General features: G+C 39.3%; 2 protein-coding genes across 2 annotated transcripts; one reads left to right on the top strand and one right to left on the bottom strand.

The window, feature by feature from the left end:
- The first annotated feature begins 211 nt into the window (after positions 1–211).
- LOC110565288 (olfactory receptor 2D3-like) lies at positions 212–1,135 on the top strand. The gene has a single exon (XM_021662943.2). The coding sequence runs from the start codon at positions 212–214 to the stop codon at positions 1,133–1,135; it is 924 nt and encodes a 307-aa protein (XP_021518618.2).
- Positions 1,136–6,215: 5,080 nt separating this feature from the next.
- Positions 6,216–7,139, bottom strand: LOC110565289 (olfactory receptor 2D3-like). The gene has a single exon (XM_060366304.1). The coding sequence runs from the start codon at positions 7,137–7,139 to the stop codon at positions 6,216–6,218; it is 924 nt and encodes a 307-aa protein (XP_060222287.1).
- Between the last annotated feature and the right edge of the window lie 17,214 nt (positions 7,140–24,353).

Genomic DNA, 24,353 nt, shown 5'->3' with positions numbered 1-24,353 from the left:
TTCTTTCTTATTGGTGTTATTAAAAGATCTAAGAAGAGATGGTTTCAAAGTAACTTCCAACTGTCAAGCTAGTAAGCAAAATAAAATCTAGATTTAAATACATAGCTAAATATTGTGGAGTATGATGAAAACACCGAAGGCATTCAGATGTTCTGAAATAATTGATTTATGTGTTGTTTCTACGCTCTTCTACAGAGACAAATAGCCATCCATGGGTGAGGACAACAGAAGCTCTGTGACAGAATTCATCTTCCTGGGCCTCTCCCAGGACCCACAGACCCAACTCCTGCTCTTCTTCCTCTTTCTCCTCATCTACCTGCTCACTGTGCTGGGAAACCTGCTGATCATTGTGCTCATCCACACAGACCCCAGACTCCACACTCCCATGTACTTTTTCCTCAGAAACCTGTCCTTTGCTGACCTCTGCTTTTCTACCACCACGGTCCCCCAGGTGCTCATCCACTTCCTGGTGAAGAGGAAGACCATTTCTTTTGTGGGCTGCTCCACACAGATCGTGGTGTTACTTCTGGTGGGGTGCACAGAGTGTGCACTCCTGGCAGTGATGTCCTATGACCGATACGTGGCTGTCTGCAAGCCTCTGCACTACTCCACCGTCATGACACACTGGGTATGTGTCCAGCTGGCTGCCGGATCCTGGGCCAGTGGTGCATTTGTGTCCCTGGTAGATGCCACGTTCACATTGCGTCTTCCTTACAGAGGAAACAATGTCATTAACCACTTTTTCTGTGAACCTCCTGCCCTCCTGAAGCTGGCTTCAGCAGACACTTACAGCACAGAAATGGCCATCTTTGCGATGGGTGTGGTAATCCTCCTAGCCCCAGTCTCCCTCATCCTCATCTCCTACTGGAACATTGTCTCCACGGTGATCCAGATGCAGTCTGGGGAGGGTAGGCTCAAGGTCTTCTCCACCTGCGGCTCCCACATCATTGTTGTTGGGCTTTTCTATGGCTCAGCAATATTTGCCTACATGAGGCCAAACTCCAAGATAATGAATGAAAAGGATAAGATGATTTCAGTGTTCTACTCAGCAGTGACCCCCATGCTGAACCCCATCATTTACAGTCTGAGAAACAAGGATGTCAAAGGGGCTCTCAGGAGAATAACTTCCAGATAGCACCTTCTGAGAGGGCAATGTACTGTGCTGAGCATGACAGAGATGTGGAGAGAAGGAATTTTGAAGATTTTTCTTCTTTTTTGCCACTCTTACATTTTCTTCTTTTATCATGTGTGTTTGTGCTTAAAATTTGTTCTGAGTGATACCATTACCAAGGAAAATGCATGGAGAGGAACTAAAACCCTCTATGGGCTCATATAGCCCATAGAATCATTCTCCAAGTGGGGTCCCTAGTAAGGGGAACATGCTGTCTCTGGCATGAACTCAGTGGCTGGCTCTCTGATCACCCCCTCCAGAGGGGCGCAGCCTTGCCAGGCACTAGAGGATGACAATGCAACCAGTCTTGAGGAGCCCTGATAGGCTAGGGTCAAATAGAAGAGGAGGAGGACCTCCCCTATCAGTGGACTAGGGGAGGGGCATAGGGGGAGAAAGAAGGAGGGTGGGACTGGGAGGAGACAAAGGAGAGGGCCACAGCCAGGATACAAATTGAATAAATTGTAATAATTGATAATAAAAAATAAAAGGATCTTTATATACCTGGGAAAGGAAATTGAGCTGAAGGAAAAGAAAAAAGAGAAAGGGAGAAAGGGAAAGTTTTTATTTGCAAATGGATAAAGGAAAAATCAGGAGTAAGTAAGGGAGAATATTAGGGAAGGAAGGAGCAAAGAAGAAGCAACAGGCAATCAAGTCTTTCTTAACTCATACACTCAATATGGAAAGTAAACAAAATAAGTATTCAGTATCTGTCCAAAAAAAATACCTGAGAAAAATTATCTTCCAGAAGACTATTTTTCTTGCAATGAAGTTAACGTGCATCATTTTCGCAGGCATTTGACAATTATATTTTGAAGATATAGTTTATATTGCAAGCCCATTTCCAGAACTTGGAGAAAGGACATGAAAATTTATGTTATATTTCTGGCAATTATTTTAATCCTAATTGTAATAATTTCTGATATTGAATATAAATAATATTAGCAGGAAAACAAGTGATGAAATTATAGAATGTTTGTAAATTTGAGAGAGTAGAAATAAGTCATCTCGTTGTGAATCCCCTTGGGTTCAATGTTACAGAATCTAGCCAGTTTCTCTTTATCCTTTTTTATTTGCCTCTTTCCTCTCTCTGTCTCTGTCTTTATTTCCCTTTCTCTTATGTGCATCACTTAACTATACATTTTTCTTCTTAATTTTATTTTTATTCTTCTCTCATACATACGATAACCCTGACCACAGTTTTCCCTCCCTCTACTCACCTCAGTTAACTTCTCCCCTCCACTCCTGTTTCCCTTCAGAAAAGAACAAGCCTCCCAGGGACATGAATTGATCACAGCAAAGCCAGTCTCAACAACACTAGGCACATACCCTCATATCAGTGCCGGGTGAGGCAACCCTGTTGGTGGAAGAGGATCCGAAGAGCAGGTGAAACACACAGAGACACCCCACTCCCACTATTAGGAATCCCACAAAACCACAACCGTAACACATGCAGAGGGCCTAGCACAGACTCATTCAGGCTCTGTGACTGTTTCTTCAGTCTCTATGAGCCCCTATGAGCCCGGCTTAGTTGATTCTGTAGGCAGTGTTTTCCAGGTATCCTTAACTCTTCTGGATCCTATGATTCTTCATCCATGTCTTCCAAGGGATCCCCTGAGCTCTGAGGAGAGGGACCTACCTGATGGAAATCTCCAATTTGGGCTCTTTCTCCACCTAATGTTTGGGCATACGCCTGCATCTGCTCCCATCAGCTGCCAGAGAAAGCCTCTTTGAAGATAATTTGGCTAGGCACTGATCTATAAAGATAGAAGAATATCATCATTGATTTTATTGATATTTTTATCCTAGGTCTCTGTGCTTCCTAGACTCTGGATCCTGGTCATCCAGCCAGTGTTGGGCATAGGCTCCCTCTCCTGGCATGGGCCTCAAATTAGAGCAGTCATTGGCTGGCCACCCCCACAAGTTCTGAGCCTCCATTGCCCCAGCACATTTTTCAGTCAGGATAGATGGCAGGTAGAAGGTTTTGGGGCTGGGTTGGTGACCCAGTCCCACCACTGGAGGGTGACTGGTTACAGAAGATGGCTGATTTGGGCTCCATCTCTACTATCACTATGAGTCCTTGCCAGGGTCACCCTCATAAAATCCTACTGAACTATGTTTTCACATCACTCCTAAATGCCTTCTAGACATCTATCCCCAAACTCCTCCCACCCCTCGGAATCTGGCTGGTTTTTAATCACAAAGCATCTGCAGGTTTGGTTATTTATAGGAATGATAATAGAGAATGAAGATAAAGTCAAGGGAGAAAGTTTGGCAAACTTTTTGATCATAGCAGGACATTTGAACTTTGTAATGAGTTAATACAACATAATGTACAATGGGTGCTGGTTGCTTGCTAGAAATAGCATTTCTCATTAGAAAATGAAGTGAAATAGTTTCACGAGTTTCCATTTAAACATCTAATCCATGTTTAATTGCTTTTTTACCTTTTGTTATTATCATTTAGTAAATTTTTATCAGGCTGTAGTCCCTCCCTTGTCTCCTCCCAATCCCTCTTTCCCTCCCTCTTCTCCCCCTCTGCCCCTCCCCTAGTCCACTGATAGGGCATGTCCTCCTCCCCTTCCATCTGACCCTAATCTATCAGGTCTCATCAGGAGTGGCTGCATTGTCTTCCTCTGTGGCCTGGTAAGGCTGCTCCCCCCTCTGGGGGAGGTGATCAAAGAGCAGGCCAATCAGTTCATGTCAGAGACAGTCCCTGTTCCCATTACTAGGGAACCTACTTGGATACTGAGCTGCCACAGGCTCATCTGTGCAGGGGTTCTAGGTTATCTCTATGCATGGTCCTTCTTTGGAGTCTCAGTCTCAGAAAAGACTCATGTGCCCAGATATTTTGGTTCTGTTGCTCTCCTTGTGGAGCTCCTGTTTCCTCCAGGTCTTTCTATTTCCCCCTTCTTTTATAAGATTCCCTGCATTCTGCCCAAAGTTTGTCTATAAGTCTTAGCCTCGGCCTCGATACCTTGCTGAGTAGAGTCTTTCAGAGCCTGTCTGTGGTAGGCTTCTGTCCTGTTCCCTGTCTTCTCCTGCTTCCAATGTCTATCGCATTTGTCCTTCTGAATGAGGATTGAGCATCTTCCCTAAGTTCTTTCTTGTTTAGCTTCTTTAGGAGTATAGATTTTAGTATGCTTATTGTATGTTATATGGCTAATACCTGCTTATAAGTGAATATATATCATGTGTGTCTTTGTTTCTGGGTTACCTCACTCAAGACAATCTTTTTTAGCTCCCATCATTTGCCTGCAAATTTCATGATGTCCTTGTTTTCAGTAGCTGAGTTCCATTGTGTGGATGCGCCGCAGTTCATTGCTTGGATGTGTGTGTCTATCAGACTGAGCTGCGCTATGTTCCCACTCGTGCCCGCACTGCCCTTCCCTACCTCCCTCCGGCATTTGATGGTTCTGGTCTCAGGGCCTCCTCGCGGCATCTCTTCTGACCGAGTGATTCCAGCGCTGCCGCGAGGCTTTGCCATTCACACTCAAGGAATTTTTTGAAAATGTTTGATAATTCCTATAATAATGATTTTATATGATGGATTATCGACTCTTTGTCTTCCATCTATTCTTATTTATTCTGTACTGTTCTCTTATGATTGAAACTTTCATCTTTCTCTGTTTACTTTCCCTTTGGTATTATATGCAGAGCCGGTTTGATAATCATGAGCTGGCTTAGTCTGTTCTTGTTTTAAAAGACATCTTGTTAAATATAGGTATTTGAGTTGACATTTATTTTCAGGATTTAGCTATATGTTTTCCAGGATTTAAGGTTATTGATGAAAGAACATGGGCTTTATAAAAAATTCAGACGTATTAAGAACAGTTAACCTCAACAGGGCAAAAATTAGGTGAAATATTAATAAAAGTGTTGTTGATAGTGGAAAGTTGAGAAACTTTTCCTGAAAGAATCCTCAGCTACCCTAATGGATTGTAGAGTAAAAGGGTGTTTAAATAGTTATTCACAGCATTATTGATCTTGGCAAAAGCTATTACAGCAGAATAATGCAGTCACAAAGAGTTAGACCTTTCAATGAGTATAAAAGAAACTCTTGGGTATTTACTTGAATGATTATAATTCAACACAAAACAGAGATGCTTCCTCATTGGTATCTCTTGCAGCACTCTTCTCAATAGTTATCAAACCAAGTTGGGTGAACCAAAACAGAAAAATAAATAAATAAATAAATAAATAAATAAATAAATAAAGTATATATTCATTATAGGAGGAGAATGGGTGAATACAGACAATCATTGTAAGCAATTTAATCCATTTTCAAAATATATTTTCCTGTATTATTTTGAGATATTACAGATAAACTGTGCATGAAAAATGATACTGTATATCAGAACAAAGAGGAAAATGGGAGAGGAGATACAAAAGGATGTAGAGGATTGGGGAGGAATGTTCTCAATGTAATTTTCTCATACATCTTTATGAAAATTTAACTTAAAATTAACAAAACAAGAAAGTTAAAAGAAGAATTCTATCATTTGTTTTACATCTAATTTATTCTATTTCCATTTACAAGAAATATTACTTTGAAATTATAGGGAATATTAAAATTAAACACAAGTGTCATGTTTATGCCCCAAATTCTATGAATTTGTTGAATTCATGAAAGAATGAAGCAAATGACTATGTTCCCATAAACACTTGTGATGGTATAGTGGTTCTTTACATGTTTACTGACGTATAGTTAGATGTCTAATTAGATCAATTTTGTTATTGACTTCTGTGACTTAATAAGGAGAAACTTCTTTGCTGCCACTCTTCTATCTTCCTTCTCTACTTTTCTTCCTTTCTTCTTTCCTCCCTTCTTATGCCCTCATCTCTTCACTACTTTATTTTTGCATCCTATTTTTAACTAATTTTATTTCTTTTACATAGCTACCAAGCAAAGAAAAATATAAGAAAATAGAAGGGAATGAAAGACTAGGGTAGAGGAAGAAATACACTATAAACAAATAAACAGACACCCAAAACTGTTCTCTATTTCCACAATGGTCAGCTCCTCATGGCACAGACTCCAAACATATTATTTTGCAGTTATTCTCCTGAGAGCGCCTTTGACATCCTTGTTTCTCAGACTGTAAATGATGGGGTTCAGCATGGGGGTCACTGCTGAGTAGAACACTGAAATCATTTTATCCTTTTCATTCATTATCTTGGAGTTTGGCCTCATGTAGGCAAATATTCCTGAGCCATAAAAGAGAACAACAACAATGATGTGGGAGCCGCAGGTGGAGAAGACCTTGAGCCTACCCTCCCCAGACTGCATCTGGATCACCGTGGAGACAATGTTCCAGTAGGAGATGAGGATGAGGGAGACTGGGGCTAGGAGGATTACCACACCCATCGCAAAGATGGCCATTTCTGTGCTGTAAGTGTCTGCTGAAGCCAGCTTCAGGAGGGCAGGAGGTTCACAGAAAAAGTGGTTAATGACATTGTTTCCTCTGTAAGGAAGACGCAATGTGAACGTGGCATCTACCAGGGACACAAATGCACCACTGGCCCAGGATCCGGCAGCCAGCTGGACACATACCCAGTGTGTCATGACAGTGGAGTAGTGCAGAGGCTTGCAGACAGCCACGTATCGGTCATAGGACATCACTGCCAGGAGTGCACACTCTGTGCACCCCACCAGAAGTAACACCACGATCTGTGTGGAGCAGCCCACAAAAGAAATGGTCTTCCTCTTCACCAGGAAGTGGATGAGCACCTGGGGGACCGTGGTGGTAGAAAAGCAGAGGTCAGCAAAGGACAGGTTTCTGAGGAAAAAGTACATGGGAGTGTGGAGTCTGGGGTCTGTGTGGATGAGCACAATGATCAGCAGGTTTCCCAGCACAGTGAGCAGGTAGATGAGGAGAAAGAGGAAGAAGAGCAGGAGTTGGGTCTGTGGGTCCTGGGAGAGGCCCAGGAAGATGAATTCTGTCACAGAGCTTCTGTTGTCCTCACCCATGGATGACTATTTGTCTCTGTAGAAGAGCACCAAGGAAAGAAACATGCACACAAGTTGTTACAGAATGTCTGAACAAGTTGTATGTTTATCAATTATAAAAACAGGGTATTGATTTCTTTATGTTCATAGCTTCCGTATTCCAAAAGACTGAAGTTTTGTTTTGCTCAGTATTTCTAATGATTGAAGTCCAAAGTTTATTTTCCCTAACATGCAAATTTTAACAACAACAGTCATAAAGACTCATCTTATTAGCCTGTTATGAGAAGGCTCTCCTGCTGCTCACTACAAAAAGATGCAGGTTTCCTTTCTGTAGGTTTAGGAAGCAAGCAAGTTGATATGACTTTAACTCATCATATTTTATTTTGTAAACTCTATAACATTTAATAATTCAGTTCATTAATTAAATCTACAAAATTATTCTGAAGAAATATTTTGTAAGATTTAAAAGTAATAAAGATGGGAATAGAATTCTGTGATCCTGATCATTGACCAAATTTATTAATTTTTCAAAATAAAGAGTGTTTTAGTTAAAAGGTTTCCCTTTTTTCCCCTGGCACTCAGTAGTATAATGCAAATATTCAGCAATATGCCTTTTCTTTTTATAGGGTCTTTATGTAGTAATGTCAATAATTACCACCTGTTGTTATCACCTATTGTCCATCATTATTAACAGTTTTATTATATTTACTTTTAGCCATTTTAAGCCCATATGAGATAGTTTTTATTTCTATAACATAGAAGATATGAAGGGGCATCCAGTGCAAAAAGAAGTCAATAATCTCTTTTTATTTTATTTTTACAATATTAGTTACAGTTTATTAACTTTGTATCCCAGCTGTAGCCCACTCCTTCATTCCCTCCCAACCCCTCCCTTCCTCTCTCATCTCCTTCTTGCCCCTTTCCAAGTCCACAGATAGGGGAGGTCTCCTCCCCTTCCATCTCACCCTAGCTTATCAGGTTTCTTCAGGACTATATGCAATGTCCTCCTCTGTGGCCTAGGAAGGCTGTTCCTCCCTTGGGGGGAAGAGGTCAAAGAGCCAGCCACTGAGTTCATGTCAAAAATAGTCCCTGTTCCCCTTCCTAGGGTACCCACTTGGATACTGAGCTACCATGGGCTACACAGGAGCAGGGATTCTAGGTTATATCCATACATGGTCCTTGGTTGGAAATACAGTCTCAGAAAAGACCCCTGTGCCAGATATATTAGGTCCTTGTGGAGCTCCCGTCCTCTCCAGGTCATACTAAGTCCCCCTTCTTTCATATGATTCCCCGCACTCTGTCAAAGGTTTGGTTGTGAGTCTCAGCATCTGCTTTGGTACACTGCTAGGAGGAGTCTTTCAGAGGCCCCCTATGGTAGGCTCCTGTCCTGTTACTTGTTTTCTCCTACCTCCAATAATCTTATCCAGCTGTGAGGCCCTTGAACTACAGTGTCGACTTACCAGGTCAGATGTGCCCACTTGTCTAATACGGCATGGAGGTCATCAACTACTCTCGGGATTTCAGGCCAGTGCACCAGAGAAAATACATGGCTGGTACTAGAAAACCAGCTTTAAAAAAAATCTATTCATTCTACATCTGCCTCTAATACCAGATCCAGGGCATCTGAAATTATCTCTGGCTTCTATGGGTATTTTCATACATGTGACCAATACACACACACACACACACACACACACACACACATATACACACACAATAAATAAGCAATAAATAAATAAATAAATAAATAAATAACTCTTTCGATCTTGCTTTGTCTAGTTGATGTATAGCCAACAGCAAATTAATTAGTTCGTTTTGCTTAGCTTTGCTCAACTGTAAAGTGGTAACCAAAATTATACTTACCTAATAGTATTTTTTATAAAGATTCATAAGATGTAACCATTTAAAGAATTTAGGACAATAATAAGTTATTGAGCATATTATATCATGTCTCATTATGATAATGGGATTATACTTAAACATGATCATGCTTGTTTATAATCCCAGCACTTGGAAAACAGAGGATTTTGTATCTCTGTGACTCCAAGGCCATCCTGGTCTAATAGTAAGTTCCAAGCCAGGGCTGCATAGTGAGACAAAAAATTCCAATAACGTTAATAATGATGATGATGATGATTGCAAAAACGGGACTGCGGTGTAGCCAGCATGCTATTGCAATGCGAGAAACCAGTTGCTAGCGTGCAGTGAGCCTCACTGGGCCTGACCTAGGAGGAGAATCAGTTTCTTTAGTCATTTTTCCTCTTTGCATCCCTTTGTTTTGTTCATCCCTTGAGAATGGACGTGTGTTAACAGAAAAATTCTAAGTCATGGTTAAAATCAATAAGGGAGGCCTGAAGACTTCAATGTACATGCAATGAGCAGCCACAGAGTCTCCAAGTTAACCAGTGTTCTCTCTGCTTTTTGAAACTCCTTTATTCTGAGATGTTTAAAGCCCTACAGGAATCAAGAAGACCACAAAACAAATCTGTGAAATCATATTAGTATGATGCCAGTAGTTATATTTTTGGATTACTTGATCATTTAATTGACAAATTTGACTGTGATTTAAAACCTACTGTTTAAACACTGCTTTGTTTCTGCAATTCAAAAGGCCATAAAAGAGCCTTTAATTCCAGCACTTAGGGAGGTAGAGCAGGAAGATTGCTGTGAGTTGGAGGCCAGCCTGGTCTACAAAATGAGGCCAGGACAACCAAAGCTACACAGAGAAACCCTGTCTTGAAAAACAAAATGAAACAAAAAGGCCATAAAGGTCTGCAAACAGAAGCTTTCTTCCAAAGTTAAAACTAAGCGATTAAATAACCATATTAAGGACACTTAGAAAATTATTATCATGCTATAGAAAAATAGTTTGTGTGCACGGCTGCTCAATCCACAGGAAACAGTTAACAGTGGTGACCTGGGGAAGTGGAGTCAGGAGGACCAGGGAAAGTGGCACTTCTTTTAATGCGCATGTGCATTATTCGATTTCACTGCTGATTTAGCCTATAATATCTATCTAAAGAGATAAAATAAAAATATTCAAAATTAGTGATTACGTTAAATAAAATATGAATGAATTAGAATCCAAACAATATAACTCAGAAAGAAAATAGTTGTAGAGTTCTGTAAAAGCAGAGATACCATGGGTCTGGTTAACTATGAGATCATAAGAGACTTTTTAAGAGTTAGGTCAGTCCTAAAAATAGCATTTTCCATAAGCCAGAAGACTCACGTTATTAACAATTCACAGTAGGAGGATTGGTTAGGCAGCAAAGAAATTTGTCAATATAAATGTATACAGAGGAAACATTCCAGAGGCATTTAGAGTCTGTGTCCACTCACTGCACATAGCACATGCATTTAAACAACCCTAAGCATTTAAAAGTTAGGTCATTAATCATTCTTCAGTTCTTGTCTCCAGACAGTATCCACAGTGAAAAATACTATATTTCCTTTACCTTTTATATGAGACTCTGTCAAAAAACACTCTCCAGTTCTCTTATCTTTAGGCTTTGCAGGAACAGTCTGGCCCTTTAGTTCTTTCTTATACAGACAGATTCTATGTAAGTGCTTTCTAAAGTTTTCTGCTCAAATGTTAAGTTAGATTTAATAATTATTTTTGTATTATCTATAAAGAGATAATGCACATATTTCTTAATAGAGTTTCAAGAATACCTTTAGTGTCTGTTTATGTGATCCTAGGCTGCACTGCTATTTTTGGATTCTGAAGCATATATCATTTATTTATACAATTTATATTTCAAGTTTAATATAAGTGGCATGTGCTCACAGTTTAAGAAAAACAAGTTGAGTGAAAACATTAAAAATTTCATAGTAGCACCATCACATTAACTCATTGATTCCAAGAGAAGAGGAGCCACAGGGCATTCTGACACATACAGGTCTGAATCAGTGCATGGGAAAGTCTTGACTTTCAGACATCAGGATTGATGCCAGTTAATTTGAGTTTATAGACTATCAGCCACAGCTCAGGGAAGAATGGGAGTTTAGTTTGCTCAAGGACAGGGAGAGGGCTGCAGCCTGTGAACAAACATCAGCAGACATAGCCTTCGGAGATCATCAAGGAAGCCAAATCACAGTCAGTCCCTACATGTGTCCTTAGGACCAGAGACTCAGGTAAACATCCCTGTTGTCTTTCAATGGCCACGCTCAAACAGTAAAAAGAAGGGGGTGCGCTGAGTCAAGGAAGCAGAGGATAACATAAGAGCTTAGCTCGCAGAGCCATGGGGAGGTGGTGGCTATCCACAGCCCTTGCAGTCACTCTGCTACCTTCAATCAAGACTTAACCATACCCAGAGACGTCTCAGAACAGGGTTCGTGAATATGAGCTCTTCTGTCCAGACCTATGGAAAAGGAGTGCAGTGCAAATGAAAAGCCCATTACTGTGTGAAGAGAGTCACAGTTCGGGCTGAGTGGAAAGAGAAGTCACCCCTTAGCATCTTCCCCACTCTCACCTGGAGCACTGGAAGGTGCGATACGTGTAAACACACAAAGTGAGCCCACCGATGAAGAGAGAGAAAAACAAGTGTGGTTTCTGTAGCCTGGGAGTTCTTTCCCTAACATGCAATCTCCACGAGGATCTCCCAAGTATGCCAAGGCTGGTGCATCATCTGGGCTGTGAGTCCTACTCTGTCTTGATACCAGGAGTGCTGCCATATGATAGGATGCAATCCTAAATCTACTGAAAACTACCATGCTAGGTTTTCTTACAGAAAGTGTTCAAGTCTGAGGTCATAAGAGCTGTTCTACTAAGGGTACTCTCTAGAGTAATTAGGAGCAGTTAACTTAAAAAGCTACAAAAAGAGAACCCTTGGGAATTAAAATTATAATCTCTAAGTCTCACCTGTTTTCAGGTACTATGCCAATACATCTTTTATTATTATTATTATTATTATTATTATTTATTCACTTTGTATCCCGGCTGTGGCCCCCTCCCTCATTTCCTCCCTCCCTCTTTCTCCCAGTCCCTCTTTCCTAGTCTACTGATAGGGGAAGTCCTCCTCCCCTACTGCCTTACCCTAGCCTATCAGGTCCCATCAGGACTGCCTGGGTCCTCTGCCTCTGTGGGCTGGCTAGGTCGCCCCACCAGGAAAAAACTGATCAAGAATCAGGCAAAGGAGTACCGGGTTCTCCTTACTAGGGAACCCACATGGAGACTCAGCTGTCTATGAGCTACATCTGAGCAAGGGGTCTAGGTCTTCTCTGTGCATGGTCTTTAGTTAATGCATCAGTCTCTGCAGTCCCCCCTTGGGCCCTGCTTTTTTTTTTTCTTTGTTGGTCTCCTTGTGTGGCTCCTGTCCCCTCCAGGTCCTTTTATATCCCCCTTCTTCCATAAGAAAATGACAGCCTACAGACTGGGAAAAGATCTTCACCAACTCTACATCTGACAGAGGGCTAATATCAGAATATATAAAGAATTCAATAAATTAAACACAACAAACCATATAATCCAATTAAAGACAAGACAGAGCTAAACAGAGAATTCTCAACAGAGAAATGGTGAATGGCAGACAAACATTTAAAGAAATGCTTAATGTCCTTAGCCATAAGAAAAATGCAAATCAAAATGGTTCTGAGATTCTACCTCACATCCATCCAAGTGGCTATGATAAAAAAAAAAAAGTGGGAGAGGATGTGTTGAAAGGGGAACCCTCCTTCATTGCTAGTGGGAATGTAAACTTGTACAACCACTTTGGAAATCAATCTGGTGCTTTCTCAGACAATTAGGAATAGCACTTCCTGAAGATCCAGCTATACCACTCCTGGGCATATATCTGGAAGATGCTCAAACCATACAAGGACATTTGCTCAACCATGTTCACAGCAGATTTATTCACAATAGCCATAATCTGGAAACAACCCAGATGTCCCTCAACTGAGGAATGTATACAGAAATTGTGGTACATTTACACAATGAAATATTATTCAGATATTAAAAACAAGGAAATCATGAAATTTGCAGACAAATGGTGGGAACTGGAAAAGATCACCCTGAGTGAAGTATCCCAGAAGCAGAAAGACACACATAGTATATATATTCAGTTATAAGTGGATTTTAGAAATATAATATAAGATAAACATACTAAAATCTACAGACCTAAGGAAGCTAAACAACAAGGAGGACTATAGGGAAGATGTTTAATTCTCATTAAGAAGGAAAAATAGGATAGACACAGGAAACATTAGATAATAGGGAACAGGATGAGAGCCTACCAAAGATGTCCCCTAAAAGACTCCATCCAGCAGGGGATCAAAGCAGATGCAGAGACTTACACCAATACATCTTAAAACACTCTGTGGATATCTGAAGTCTCTAAGTCTGAACTAATAAAGGAGAGAGAGCTTTCAAAATTGACAGTGTAAAATGTAGCTGATAGAAGTACATTCATCTCTCAGTATCAATCACCCTATAACCAGGCAAGACTTTTAATGGAGGGATTGGGGCACCAACCCAGCGACAAAACCTTTGACTACAATTTGTCCTGCCAACCAGATGTGCAGGAGTAAAGATGGAACAGAAATTGGTCCAGTTGAGAGCCATGCCATTAGAGGGAGCCCACCCCTGGCACATTCATGATACTGCTATACTTGTAGACAAGAGCCTAGCATAACAATCATCAGAGAGGCTTCACCCAACTGATGGAAAGAGACGCAGAGACCCACAGCCAAACCAAACATTAGCTGGAGGAATCCCATAGAAGAGCGAAGAGGGTTATAGGAGACAGTGAGGTCACGAATAGGACAGGAAATCCTACAGAATCAACTAACCGGTTCTTATAGGGGCTTGCAGAGTCTGAACTACCAACTAAAGTGCATGCATGGGACAGACATAGGCACCCTAAGAATTGTACAGCTTGGTCTTCATGTGGGACTTCTTACAGAGGGAGCAGGGTCTTTTTGTCCGACTGTTGCCTGCCTTTGGACTCCTTTTCCCTAACTGTGCCGACTCATCTAGCCTTAATAGGAGAAGATGAGCCTAGTCTTACTGTAACTTGATATGCCTAGGTTGGTTGATGTCCATGGGAGGGCTTCCCTTTTATGAAGAGGAAGGAAGGAGTGTCAGGGGAAGATGTGTGGAAGGGAAGTTGGGAAGGAGAGGAAGAATGTGAAGTAAATTAATTAATTAATTTTAAAAATTCCATTCTCTGGGTTATCTCTTTATTTTGCAAAGTGGTTTCATTGCCTTACAGCAACTAGTTTGGTTCCATATTTTCATCTATTTTTCTCTCTTATTGACCATGTCTTTGATCTGAGCAACAATTTCTTAGACATATCCACCAAAACACAGACAATTCTATGTAAGTTTTGAATGATAATTAGACTACATTATACCCAAGACTAGCTGGAAATACTTGTAACATATTTATGGCATTTATGGTACAGAATCAGTCTATTTTTAAAATTTCATGTCTCTGGACTCATACTTTTATAAAATATACATTTATATCTTCAAAACTAAAATGGAAGTAAAAAAGGAAAAAAAACATGAAAATATAAATAACCTATTTCAAAAACTATTAAATGTCACAGGTAAAATGGTCCTGTCAGGTTGATGTAGAAGTTTGTACATCCAGATTGTGACACCCTGACCTTGGAGTGGTTCTAAGCCTCCGGCCACAGTGTGAACGGGGCTGATTTACATCTCTGGTCCTACAATACAACTTGGGCATGTGGGGTGAGTTTCAAGGGAATTCTGGCTTTGATTTTCTTATTTTGCTTTTATGTCTACCTTAATCTAATCTTCTTTGTCATAGAGGAGAAAATGAATGGGCATAGTTATGCATACTTCTAATCCTAGCACTCGGGAAGTTAAGGTAGGCCGATCATGATTTTAAAGACAGACTATGCTATACAGTAAGATCTTGTCTGAAAAATGTGACAAAAACCAGAATCAAGCAAACATTTTTTTTTTCAATGCAGTTTATTCAGGAACCTTGAACAATCCTCGGACCCTGGGGAAAGCCAGCCCACAGCTTAAATAGCCTCTGGGTAGCCAACCCAGGCGTGCCACGTAGGCAATGCAGATAGGTCCACATACATGGAAGCAAGCCAGATCCTCAGCCTTAGCCAAATGTGGAATTGTTTGTGACAGAGAGCACTCACCATTGGGAAGGTGGAAGGCGGAAACCAGCTCCATCTTTAAGGCATAGCATTCAGTAGCTCTCTACAGTTCCCCCTTTTTGTTTTAGACGCATCAGGCAAGAGTAGAGGTCTGATCTCTGATATTAGAAATAAATTGAGACTTTGTACAGATGTTCATTTAGGTGTCATCCACCCAAAGAGCATCAGACCCGTCTGATACCTTTTTCTCAGAGGCGGGACCTGGGGCATCAACCCGCATGCAACCAGACATGCTCTTCTCTGGGTCCAAAGCGGCTGACCCTGAGTGCAGTTCTTAGCCTCGCATCCTGAACGTAACATTTTAGCTTTTTATGGTAGCCAACCATGCTTGGGGAGAATGTCCTGCTTCAATGGCTGTAAAGGCCTGAATGATCATGGCTGCATCACACTGTTGTGAGACTCTAAGGAACCTTGCCAGGCATGATGGCACATTCCTTTAATCACAGCACTCACGATGCAGAGACAAGCAGATCTCTGTGAGTTCGAGGCCGGCCTCCTCGAGGTGAGTTCCAGGATAGCCAAGGCTACATGGGGACATCCTATCTCAAAAACCCAAACCAAATCAACCTTCCCCTAAATCACTCCCAAACAACAACAACAACAACAACAAACTCCTCAGTTCTGGAAACTTCAGTGTAGACCCTTTCTTTTAAAAATATTTTTTTTTGCAAAATAATTTTTCATATTATATATTCTGATCATGCTTTTCACCTCCCCAACTCCTCCTATTCCTCCCCACCTCTCCACCTACCCATCTTCCTCTGTTTAGAAAACAAAACAAACAAACAAACAAAAAAACCAAACAGGCACACAAAAATAAACAAAAACACATTGTCTCATGTGCCTGCATGTGAAGTCACATTCAAACTTCTCTTGCTAATTACTATAGAACATTTTCACCTGTGATATCCAACATAAATTTCACAAAATCTGACCACTGTGAAATGACATTGCTTTGTTCTTGGTGTTTTGTTTTTTTTACAATAAACTTTATTACAACGTTTATTTTATTAACTAATAAAGTTATAATATAAACTTTATTATCCCCCTTTCTGCTGTCTTTGTCTCTCTGTGTGTCTCTGTCTCTCTTGTGTGTGTGCACACATGCAAATATAGATTTGCACATGAAAGGAAATGTTCAACATTTTGTCTTCCTCGAATTCCCGCATTCTGCTGGTTTTCCTAACATTATCAGGGCTGGTGTTTCATCTTTTGACATTGCATATTTTCAAATCTAGGTTCTATAGAAGATAGAACACATGCAATATTTGTCTTCCTGAGTCTGACATATTTCGCTTAATATATGATCCCCAGTTATATCACTTTATTGCATAGTTATAACTTCATCCTTTATGGCTTAGTAAATTTCCATTATGTTTATATGCAATATTTTCTTCATTTATTCAGCTACCTACTCTATTTCTCTAGTTCTAGTTAATAAGTTCTTCTTGGCTAGAGTAAATGCATCTTAGCAATAGAACTATACAGCACTTAGCAACTCTATAGTTCAGCCAAGCCAAGTGTATTGGTGTTGGTACCCTGACTTTCAGTCAGAACTTTGTGGGTTTTTAGCTTGGGTGTGTCTATTGGTCATGCTTTCTATGTTTTCTATTTGATTCACTGGGACCATTTTAGTTACATTTTTTTTTTCAAATTCTCAATTTCCTTATTGACTTTTTTGACTTGCTGCTGAATTTCTACTTCCTTTGTTGATTTCACAGCAGTTTTGTTGAGTGATTTTCTTAAATGCAGGCTTTCCTCCTTATCAGCAGCCAGTTTTGTTACTTCATTCATGTACTTCTTTATGGCCCTTTCATAACATACATATATCACTTTTTGGTTGATTTTGTTCTTATTAAGTTTTTTGTTTTGTTTGTTTGTTTTGGCTTGTTTTGTTTTTTGAAACAGGGTTTCTTTGTGTAGCCCTGTCTGTCCTGGAACTTGCTTTGTAGACCAGGCTGCTCTCGAACTCAGAGGTCTGCCTGCCTCTGCCTTTCAAGTGCTGTGACTGAAGTTGTGGGCCGCCATCACCTGGCTTGTAGACTGCTTTTAGTGCTGAACTTTGTGACCTTCATCTAACCTTCATCTAGCTTTTTGCCCATCTTGGCATCTATGAATTTATTAGTTGAGAAATTACAAACATCCTTTGAAGGAGAAACGGTGCCTTTTCATGTTTCATCTTTTTGTTTCAGTATCTCTCCTAGTTTTATTTGGAAACTTTCTTAGTGACGTACACTGTTTTGAAATACAGCTAATAGAGCTTCTGTCATCCTAGACAATAAGCTTAAGAAGTCTAAGATATCTCTGACTTACACAGTAGACAACAAGGCAAATGATGTCACTGCAGAGAAGCAAGTTAGAGTGAAAAATTAAGATAATATTTTGAATATCACAATCAAGCAGTGATTACCCTCAGAAGTTTTGGATGCTCTCTTTACACACCACAGGTCACTGTGTGAGGGAAATGCTTCTTGGTGTTTTCATTTTCACTTCAATTTTTCCTTCCCTCGGCTTTTTCTTTGATGTTTGTTTTCTTTAGAATCTCTCTTCTGACCTCTTCCTTGGTATTTATAGTCGCTTGTTATGTCAACATTTCATTTAGAACTAATTAACTTACCCACTTTCTTGTATTTCTTAATCTGATCAGGAATGTTGCTGTTTATGGCCTCATCTAGAAGGCTACTTTTCAGATACTTTCTGGCCTAAGGCCAGGTTTTGCTATTTTACGTGTGTGGACCCGAACCTCGAACAGACTGTGGCTCACCACGGAAGCTTGTGTGCAGACCCAGTTCTCACTCTGTTTTGTTTTAGAGTGTCCAATGAATCCTCCATTCAAGTAGTCATGATGTCTGGCTCTGTACCGTGTACCTGGAGCATAATTTTTCCATGTGTCTATAAGATTTGGGCATTTTAGGCACAAATATAGAAAGTGTACTATTAGAATCTCCTAAATGCTCTTGATTGGTAAGATTCATCCAGAAGCCAGATGATCCACAATCTTCTCTGTCTACAGATATATTTGACATCAACAGATTCACCACCCATAAGTCAAAACTGATTTTTGAATGTGCACATCTGGAGCATGTGGAGGTTATTTTAAGTATTACATGTAATGATCTGAGGACTTAAAGCAGGAGTGGGTGTATGCCCAGGTTTTTGAGTAAATATTAGTTAATTACATAAGAAATGACTATTCCAGGATACTGGAAGACATACTGGAACATATTTCCTGCAATCACTGAGGCATGAGATGCATTTTTTTTTTTTGTTACCACTAATGTTGAATGCTCTACTTCAAGAGTTCAAACACTTGGAGCTCCCAGGTGATCACAGGGTGACTTGGTTTGACATCAGATGAGAGTCAAGTGTCTCAGTTACAGATGATTATTTTTAGCACCCATGGGATCTTAGCTTGTAGAATGATTTTTTAAAAGTTAAGAGTCCATGTGCTCCAGGGAATAATCTGGTAATAACAGCGCTTAGAACCTCAGGTTTGAAGACTTCCAGGAGGAAACTCCTGGAAGTTTGGTTGGTGGTTGGTGGTTATTAGTGGAATCTCTTCACATACAGTGCTCCTTATGTTAGGATAGAGTAAGACTCTCAGCCCAGATGATTTCCCATATCTGGAAAACAGCAATGGAGGTTACTTGTTAGGATAAGGAAACGGACTGCAGAAACCAAACCTTCATCTGCCACTCTCCTTCCATCACTGGTCTCACTATCCTGTGTTCAGAACTTCCTGTGCTCCAGGTGAGGGTAGGGAAGATACTGAGAGGAATTACTCCTTCCAAGGAGTCTGGTTCTTGATTCTCTTCCCATAGGCAGAGGCCCTAACCTTTGCTCTTCTTGGCTTTAAAATCTGAGTTCCCATATTCTCTTCTTCCTCTTGCTGGCTCAAAGCATCCACTTTTCTGTTTTCTTCCTCACTCTCTTTTGCTATTTGAATTTGAAACCAGGCAAGCCCAGGATACAACCTGAGGCTTCTACACTGGAAAAGCAGGTGGGAAATCATTGAATACACAACTTCTCTCTTTCCAAACACAGCTTTTTTATTAAGTATGCTAATGCAAAAGTGTCCTCATGAGACTCTCTGTTCTTTTATTATTTGATCAGTAGTATGTGTCAGAGAATGTTGACATACAAATGATAGAAATAAACGTATGTTTAAGAATGTTGAGGCAACAGTGTACTCAAAGAGCATGAAAACACACATTGGACACTTTTGAAACTGTCCGTGAGAACTATGTGCAAAGTTTTATGGATACTATGAAAATAATAGCCAACCTGCCTAAGTATTGAGTAGAAAACTTCAGAAAAACAATTATATTAAAGCTGGCTATAAAGATAAAAGGCAAAGGAACCAGAATAATCCAATTAAACACTGTAAAGCACATTTTTGAAGAACCAGAGAATATTTTTATCTGCAATAGAGAGTAAAGGAGAGGTAAAGATTTAAGCTGTGTATATTGCCTGAAGTCATGACACACATGAGTGAGGAGCAGTTAGGGAATGACATAGAGCTGAGAGCCATCAAAGGTATCAGTTAAACTTCCTCGGTTCTTGAGCTACTATTTTTCATGTTGGCCTCAGGATTCACTGTGTCCTAGAAATCTGAAGTTTTCTTACTTGAGGGAAAATGGAATGATTACTACGTGAATACTAAGTAACCTGATCACTATCAAGCCGTACACTGCAAATCCAGTGTTTTCAATTATATCTGAAATATTTTATAATATAAGGTAAACATTCAAAGTCTGTAGCAGCATCAGATTTTTCTCGTGATTTTCCTGGCCGGTCAGGATGATGATGAGACGACACAGAAACGTTTCTAGCAATGTTAGACGATAATGCTGAAGATGCAGGAGATTATGAAAACAATGGTGTTAATATACTATGACTAACAACCGAAGAAAGGAGAGGTTTTAAGCAATATTAATACTTAAATATCACAAATGCCGTAGAAAATGGAGGGACTGTGAAAAGAAAGAAGGTCTTTGTTTTGATTTAAAAAAAAATGATCACTATTTCCATATACTTAGGGCGTTAATGAGATTGACAATGTTTCAGGAGGCAGTAGTGTGCAACATACAAACCAAAAGCAGAGGGCGCTGAAAGCATGCATGGTGAATTCAATATTTAAAACAGATAAAATGCAGGAATAAGAGCATCTCGAAGCCCTACAGCTTTTTCCTTTCCTCTCAGGCAAAAAGTAATTTTCTGACATTTAAAAAAATGCAATATTTATCAATCATATAATTTGGTAGTGTTTATTTATATTCACACTATATGACTGATCGCTAGAATTTTTCACTTTATAAATCTGAAATTCTACAAATTGGATAAAGTTACACTATGCTGTCTCTCTATTGTCCCTGGTTTCTGTGAATCTGGCCATTTTAGGTAGCAAATATGAGAGAATCACAGTGTTTATCTTTTGTGACTGACTGTTTTACTTAGTACAATAGGTTGTCAGGACTCATCCATAGAGCAGATTATGAAGGAATTCCTCCTTTTTTATATCTAAACAAACAAACAAAGCAGAGTATTTCTCTGTCAATGTGCACTGGGCTTGTGCTTTAACCATTTGCCTATTGTAACTTTGTGCTACCTTTATGTTTTTCCTCCTTAACAATGTTTGGATAAAGTTCATAAATATCCTATCAAGAAGAAAACAACATAGTGTCTTTGGGAAAGGTTGCTAATGCACGTGGTAATGCCCTCAAGGGTGTCAGCTTCCGAGGGTGCTACACACAGTTTATAATAGGGAACCACGCAAACGGGTTACAGGAAAAAAATCAACCAGTCTCACTACGTTTTAAGAAACATTGAGGATTCATGTTGGACTGACTGCATTTCTAGTGCTCCTTGACCCCATTCAGTCTGCAGGCCACAGAATGGACATGCCTGGAAGCACAATGAAAGTTCACTTGATTTCCCTTTGAACTGTTTGTTCCACCATTAACCCTTTGTATGACATTACCAGGTTCTCAGGAAAAGGATGTGAGTATTATAATCAAGAGCGTGAGGCTTCCATCCTGGGAACTTAATTCTAATCTAGATATTGAACCGTTGAAAAAATTCACGTCTTTAATTTGAAGCTCATTTTCATTATCTATATAAAATGTAGAGAGTTTGACTTCTTCTGAAGATTAGATGAGAAAATACAGAGAGTTTAAAGCAACAGCAAGTTGATGCTAGATGTTTACAAAGATTTAGGATGTAGAGGGGAGGATGGAAAGAGGGGCAGTGATAAATAAGTAAGAGCTAGATTCTAAAGGATGGAGTGAGAATACTATTTGTCTGATTAGAAATAAGGAGCTCTGTTTTGTCATTGAGTGTTCATATAATAAAATTGTACAAAGTTGGAGAGAACTGTCAATTGATATCTCATCACTCACTGAAATACATAACCACTACTTGAAAGCACAAACGTTAAAAAGAGAATTAGTGTAAAGTATTCATTTTCACGTATTTTCTAAACAATACTCATGCGTTATCAGTAATTAGATAAACATCACCAGCATATTAATATATTAAGTATCCAGTAGGTGAACAAGTGGAGCATTCACTTGTAATTTAACTGTGCTAAATTGTACTGAGATTCTTTTATTTTTATTTTTATATTAATTACAGTTCATTTGCTTTGTATCCCAGCTGTATCCCCCTTCCTCATTCCCTCCCAATCCCATCCTCCCTCCCTTATCTCTTTCCTGCCCGTCTCTAAGTCCACTGATAGGGGAGGTTCTAATCTACTATAAACTTTCAGTTCATATTTGTGCTCCTTCTCCCATAGTATTTACCACCTGTTCCTTTATCAGTTTATCATTGCACATTCCATAAAAAGTTATTACTGCTTGCACTGCCATCTGCCACAGTCATTTCTTTGTTTCTTTATTCCTGTTGTAGTTAACGATAGTATATACTTCAAACATTTGGGGAAAAAATTAGGAAATCCTTTTGAGTTTTGAATCTTTGTAGTCAGACTTAGAAATATTACAGTCCATGGAGTCTATAAAGCATTACCTTATTTTTAACTATATATGTTTATTTATGTATGTTTCTGTGGGCGCAACTCGTAGACAAGTGTGCTGGAAATCTGAAAAAGTGATGTTTTCACTGCAGTAAATTATGTGAGCACATTTTATTTGTTGGTACTTTGTCGTTCACTCAACTATGATTTATTTAATGATGCTGATCACTTTTGCTTATTGGGAATGCTGACCTTGGCATTAACCTGCCATCAGGCAGCCCCTTCTGGCTGAGTCCTATGACTTGCAGTGTCTGTTTTGACATGCCCTAACATTATTTTCATTGTATTGTCTACTTCTCGTTCTTGCATGTTTAAAAGTGTATTATGTTCTTTTACTCAGAATATGTAGGGTAAAATGGAATTTAGCACAGTCATTATATGCAAGTACAAAGAAGAGTAAGTCTCTCCTAAGCTGTGGTCCTTGTTTCTGCTGGGTTCCTCCAGCCCAGTCATCACCCTATTCATTAACACGGTATTTGCTGTTGATTATGAATGCACTGTTTTTCCAGGGCATAGCAGTAGTTTCTAAGAACCTTCAATGTGATTGTTTATTTTTTATTTTCTCTTTTGTTTTTTTCTATTTTTTTAATTAAAAATAGAGGGTTTTTTTTTCTCATACCATATATTTTGATTACAGTTCCCCTCCCCCTACTCCACTGAGATTCTTCCCAGCCCACCTCACCCTATGAATTCCTAGCATTTCTGTCTCTCCTTAGGAAAAGAAAAAAAACAGGTGTATAAGGCATATAAAGTAATAAGATGAAAGATAAACAAACAAATCAGAACAGGATAATACAAACAAGCAGAAGAAAAAAAGCCAAAGAAAAAGCAGGAAAAAATGCATACAGATGCAGAAACACACACACACACGTTTGCACAAACAAAAATCCCTTAAAATACAGACATAATATATACATAAAGTTTATATACACAGAAAGTTATTAATCTTTGTTCTGTCACAGCCATTTCTTCGTTTTTTTCTCATTGTGTTTTGTGACAGTATATACTTAAACCACTTGAAAAAAATATTAGTTCCTTTTGAACTCTAAATCTTTGTAGTCAGGATTAGAAATCTTATCCTTCATGAAATCAATAAAGCACTATATTTTAAAATATATAATCTTATTTACGTATGTTTCTCTGTGTGCAATGTATAAACAAACATGCTGGAAATCTGAAAAAGTAGCATGTTTTCCCTGTGATCAGTTATGTGGCTGTCTGCACTGCACCATCATGACACACTGGGTGTGTCCAGCTGCAGGGTCCCGGGCCAGTGGTGCACTTGTGTCCCTGGTGGGTACCACATTCACATCTTTCTATTTCTAACTTTGGGAAATGTTAATGTCTAATTTCAGACTTATATGATAATGTTAATTTCTCTTTAAGAGATACAAATATAAAGAAGGTTTTAAGCAGTAGAACTGTTTATTTAAATTTTTATTTTTCTGAGAATTTCATTCATGAGTACAGCATTTTCATCATTTTCACATCTACCCCACTCTGATTTTTCCCATGACCCCTACTCTCTCAGATAAGTCTAGAACTGGCTTTCACTTTTTAAATACCCACAAATTATCTGCAAGCCATATTTGTCTCATTTCTCAATATCTGCCCTCTTAATAATTCTGGTTGCAACACTAGAACATTGGAAATAAAACTAAAATTATGCTTGCCTGTTATCTGTCTCTTTGTTGGTAACTCTGCCAGGCAGGTGACATGCAACACCCTGGAGACAGAGAAGGCATTTGAGTTTGTTCAAGGAGTGGATATGGCCTATAGATTGAGCTCACAAGAATTTCACCTACTCTACAGTCAACCCTTGAAGACGAAAGAGGAAAATTTTCAGGATGCAGAATCAGAAGTGCTCTGAGTTACAAGTATAAAGCTATTTGGGGTCATTTTTATATTTTGTAATATAGCAATGATAGTAACTATAGATTACATACTTAAAGTGGATTGAAAGGGGATGAAATTAAACTGTTAACAATGATGACCACCAGATGATACCAACTGATGAAAACTGGTGTTATTCATGCTAAAAAGCCATGTGCAAAGAAATATAA

Source organism: Meriones unguiculatus, chromosome 14, assembly GCF_030254825.1.
Source record: "Meriones unguiculatus strain TT.TT164.6M chromosome 14, Bangor_MerUng_6.1, whole genome shotgun sequence".
Classification (NCBI taxonomy): Eukaryota; Metazoa; Chordata; class Mammalia; order Rodentia; family Muridae; genus Meriones; species Meriones unguiculatus.
The sequence above is the reverse complement of the archived record's forward strand: the minus strand, read 5'-3'. Positions and strand labels throughout refer to the sequence as shown.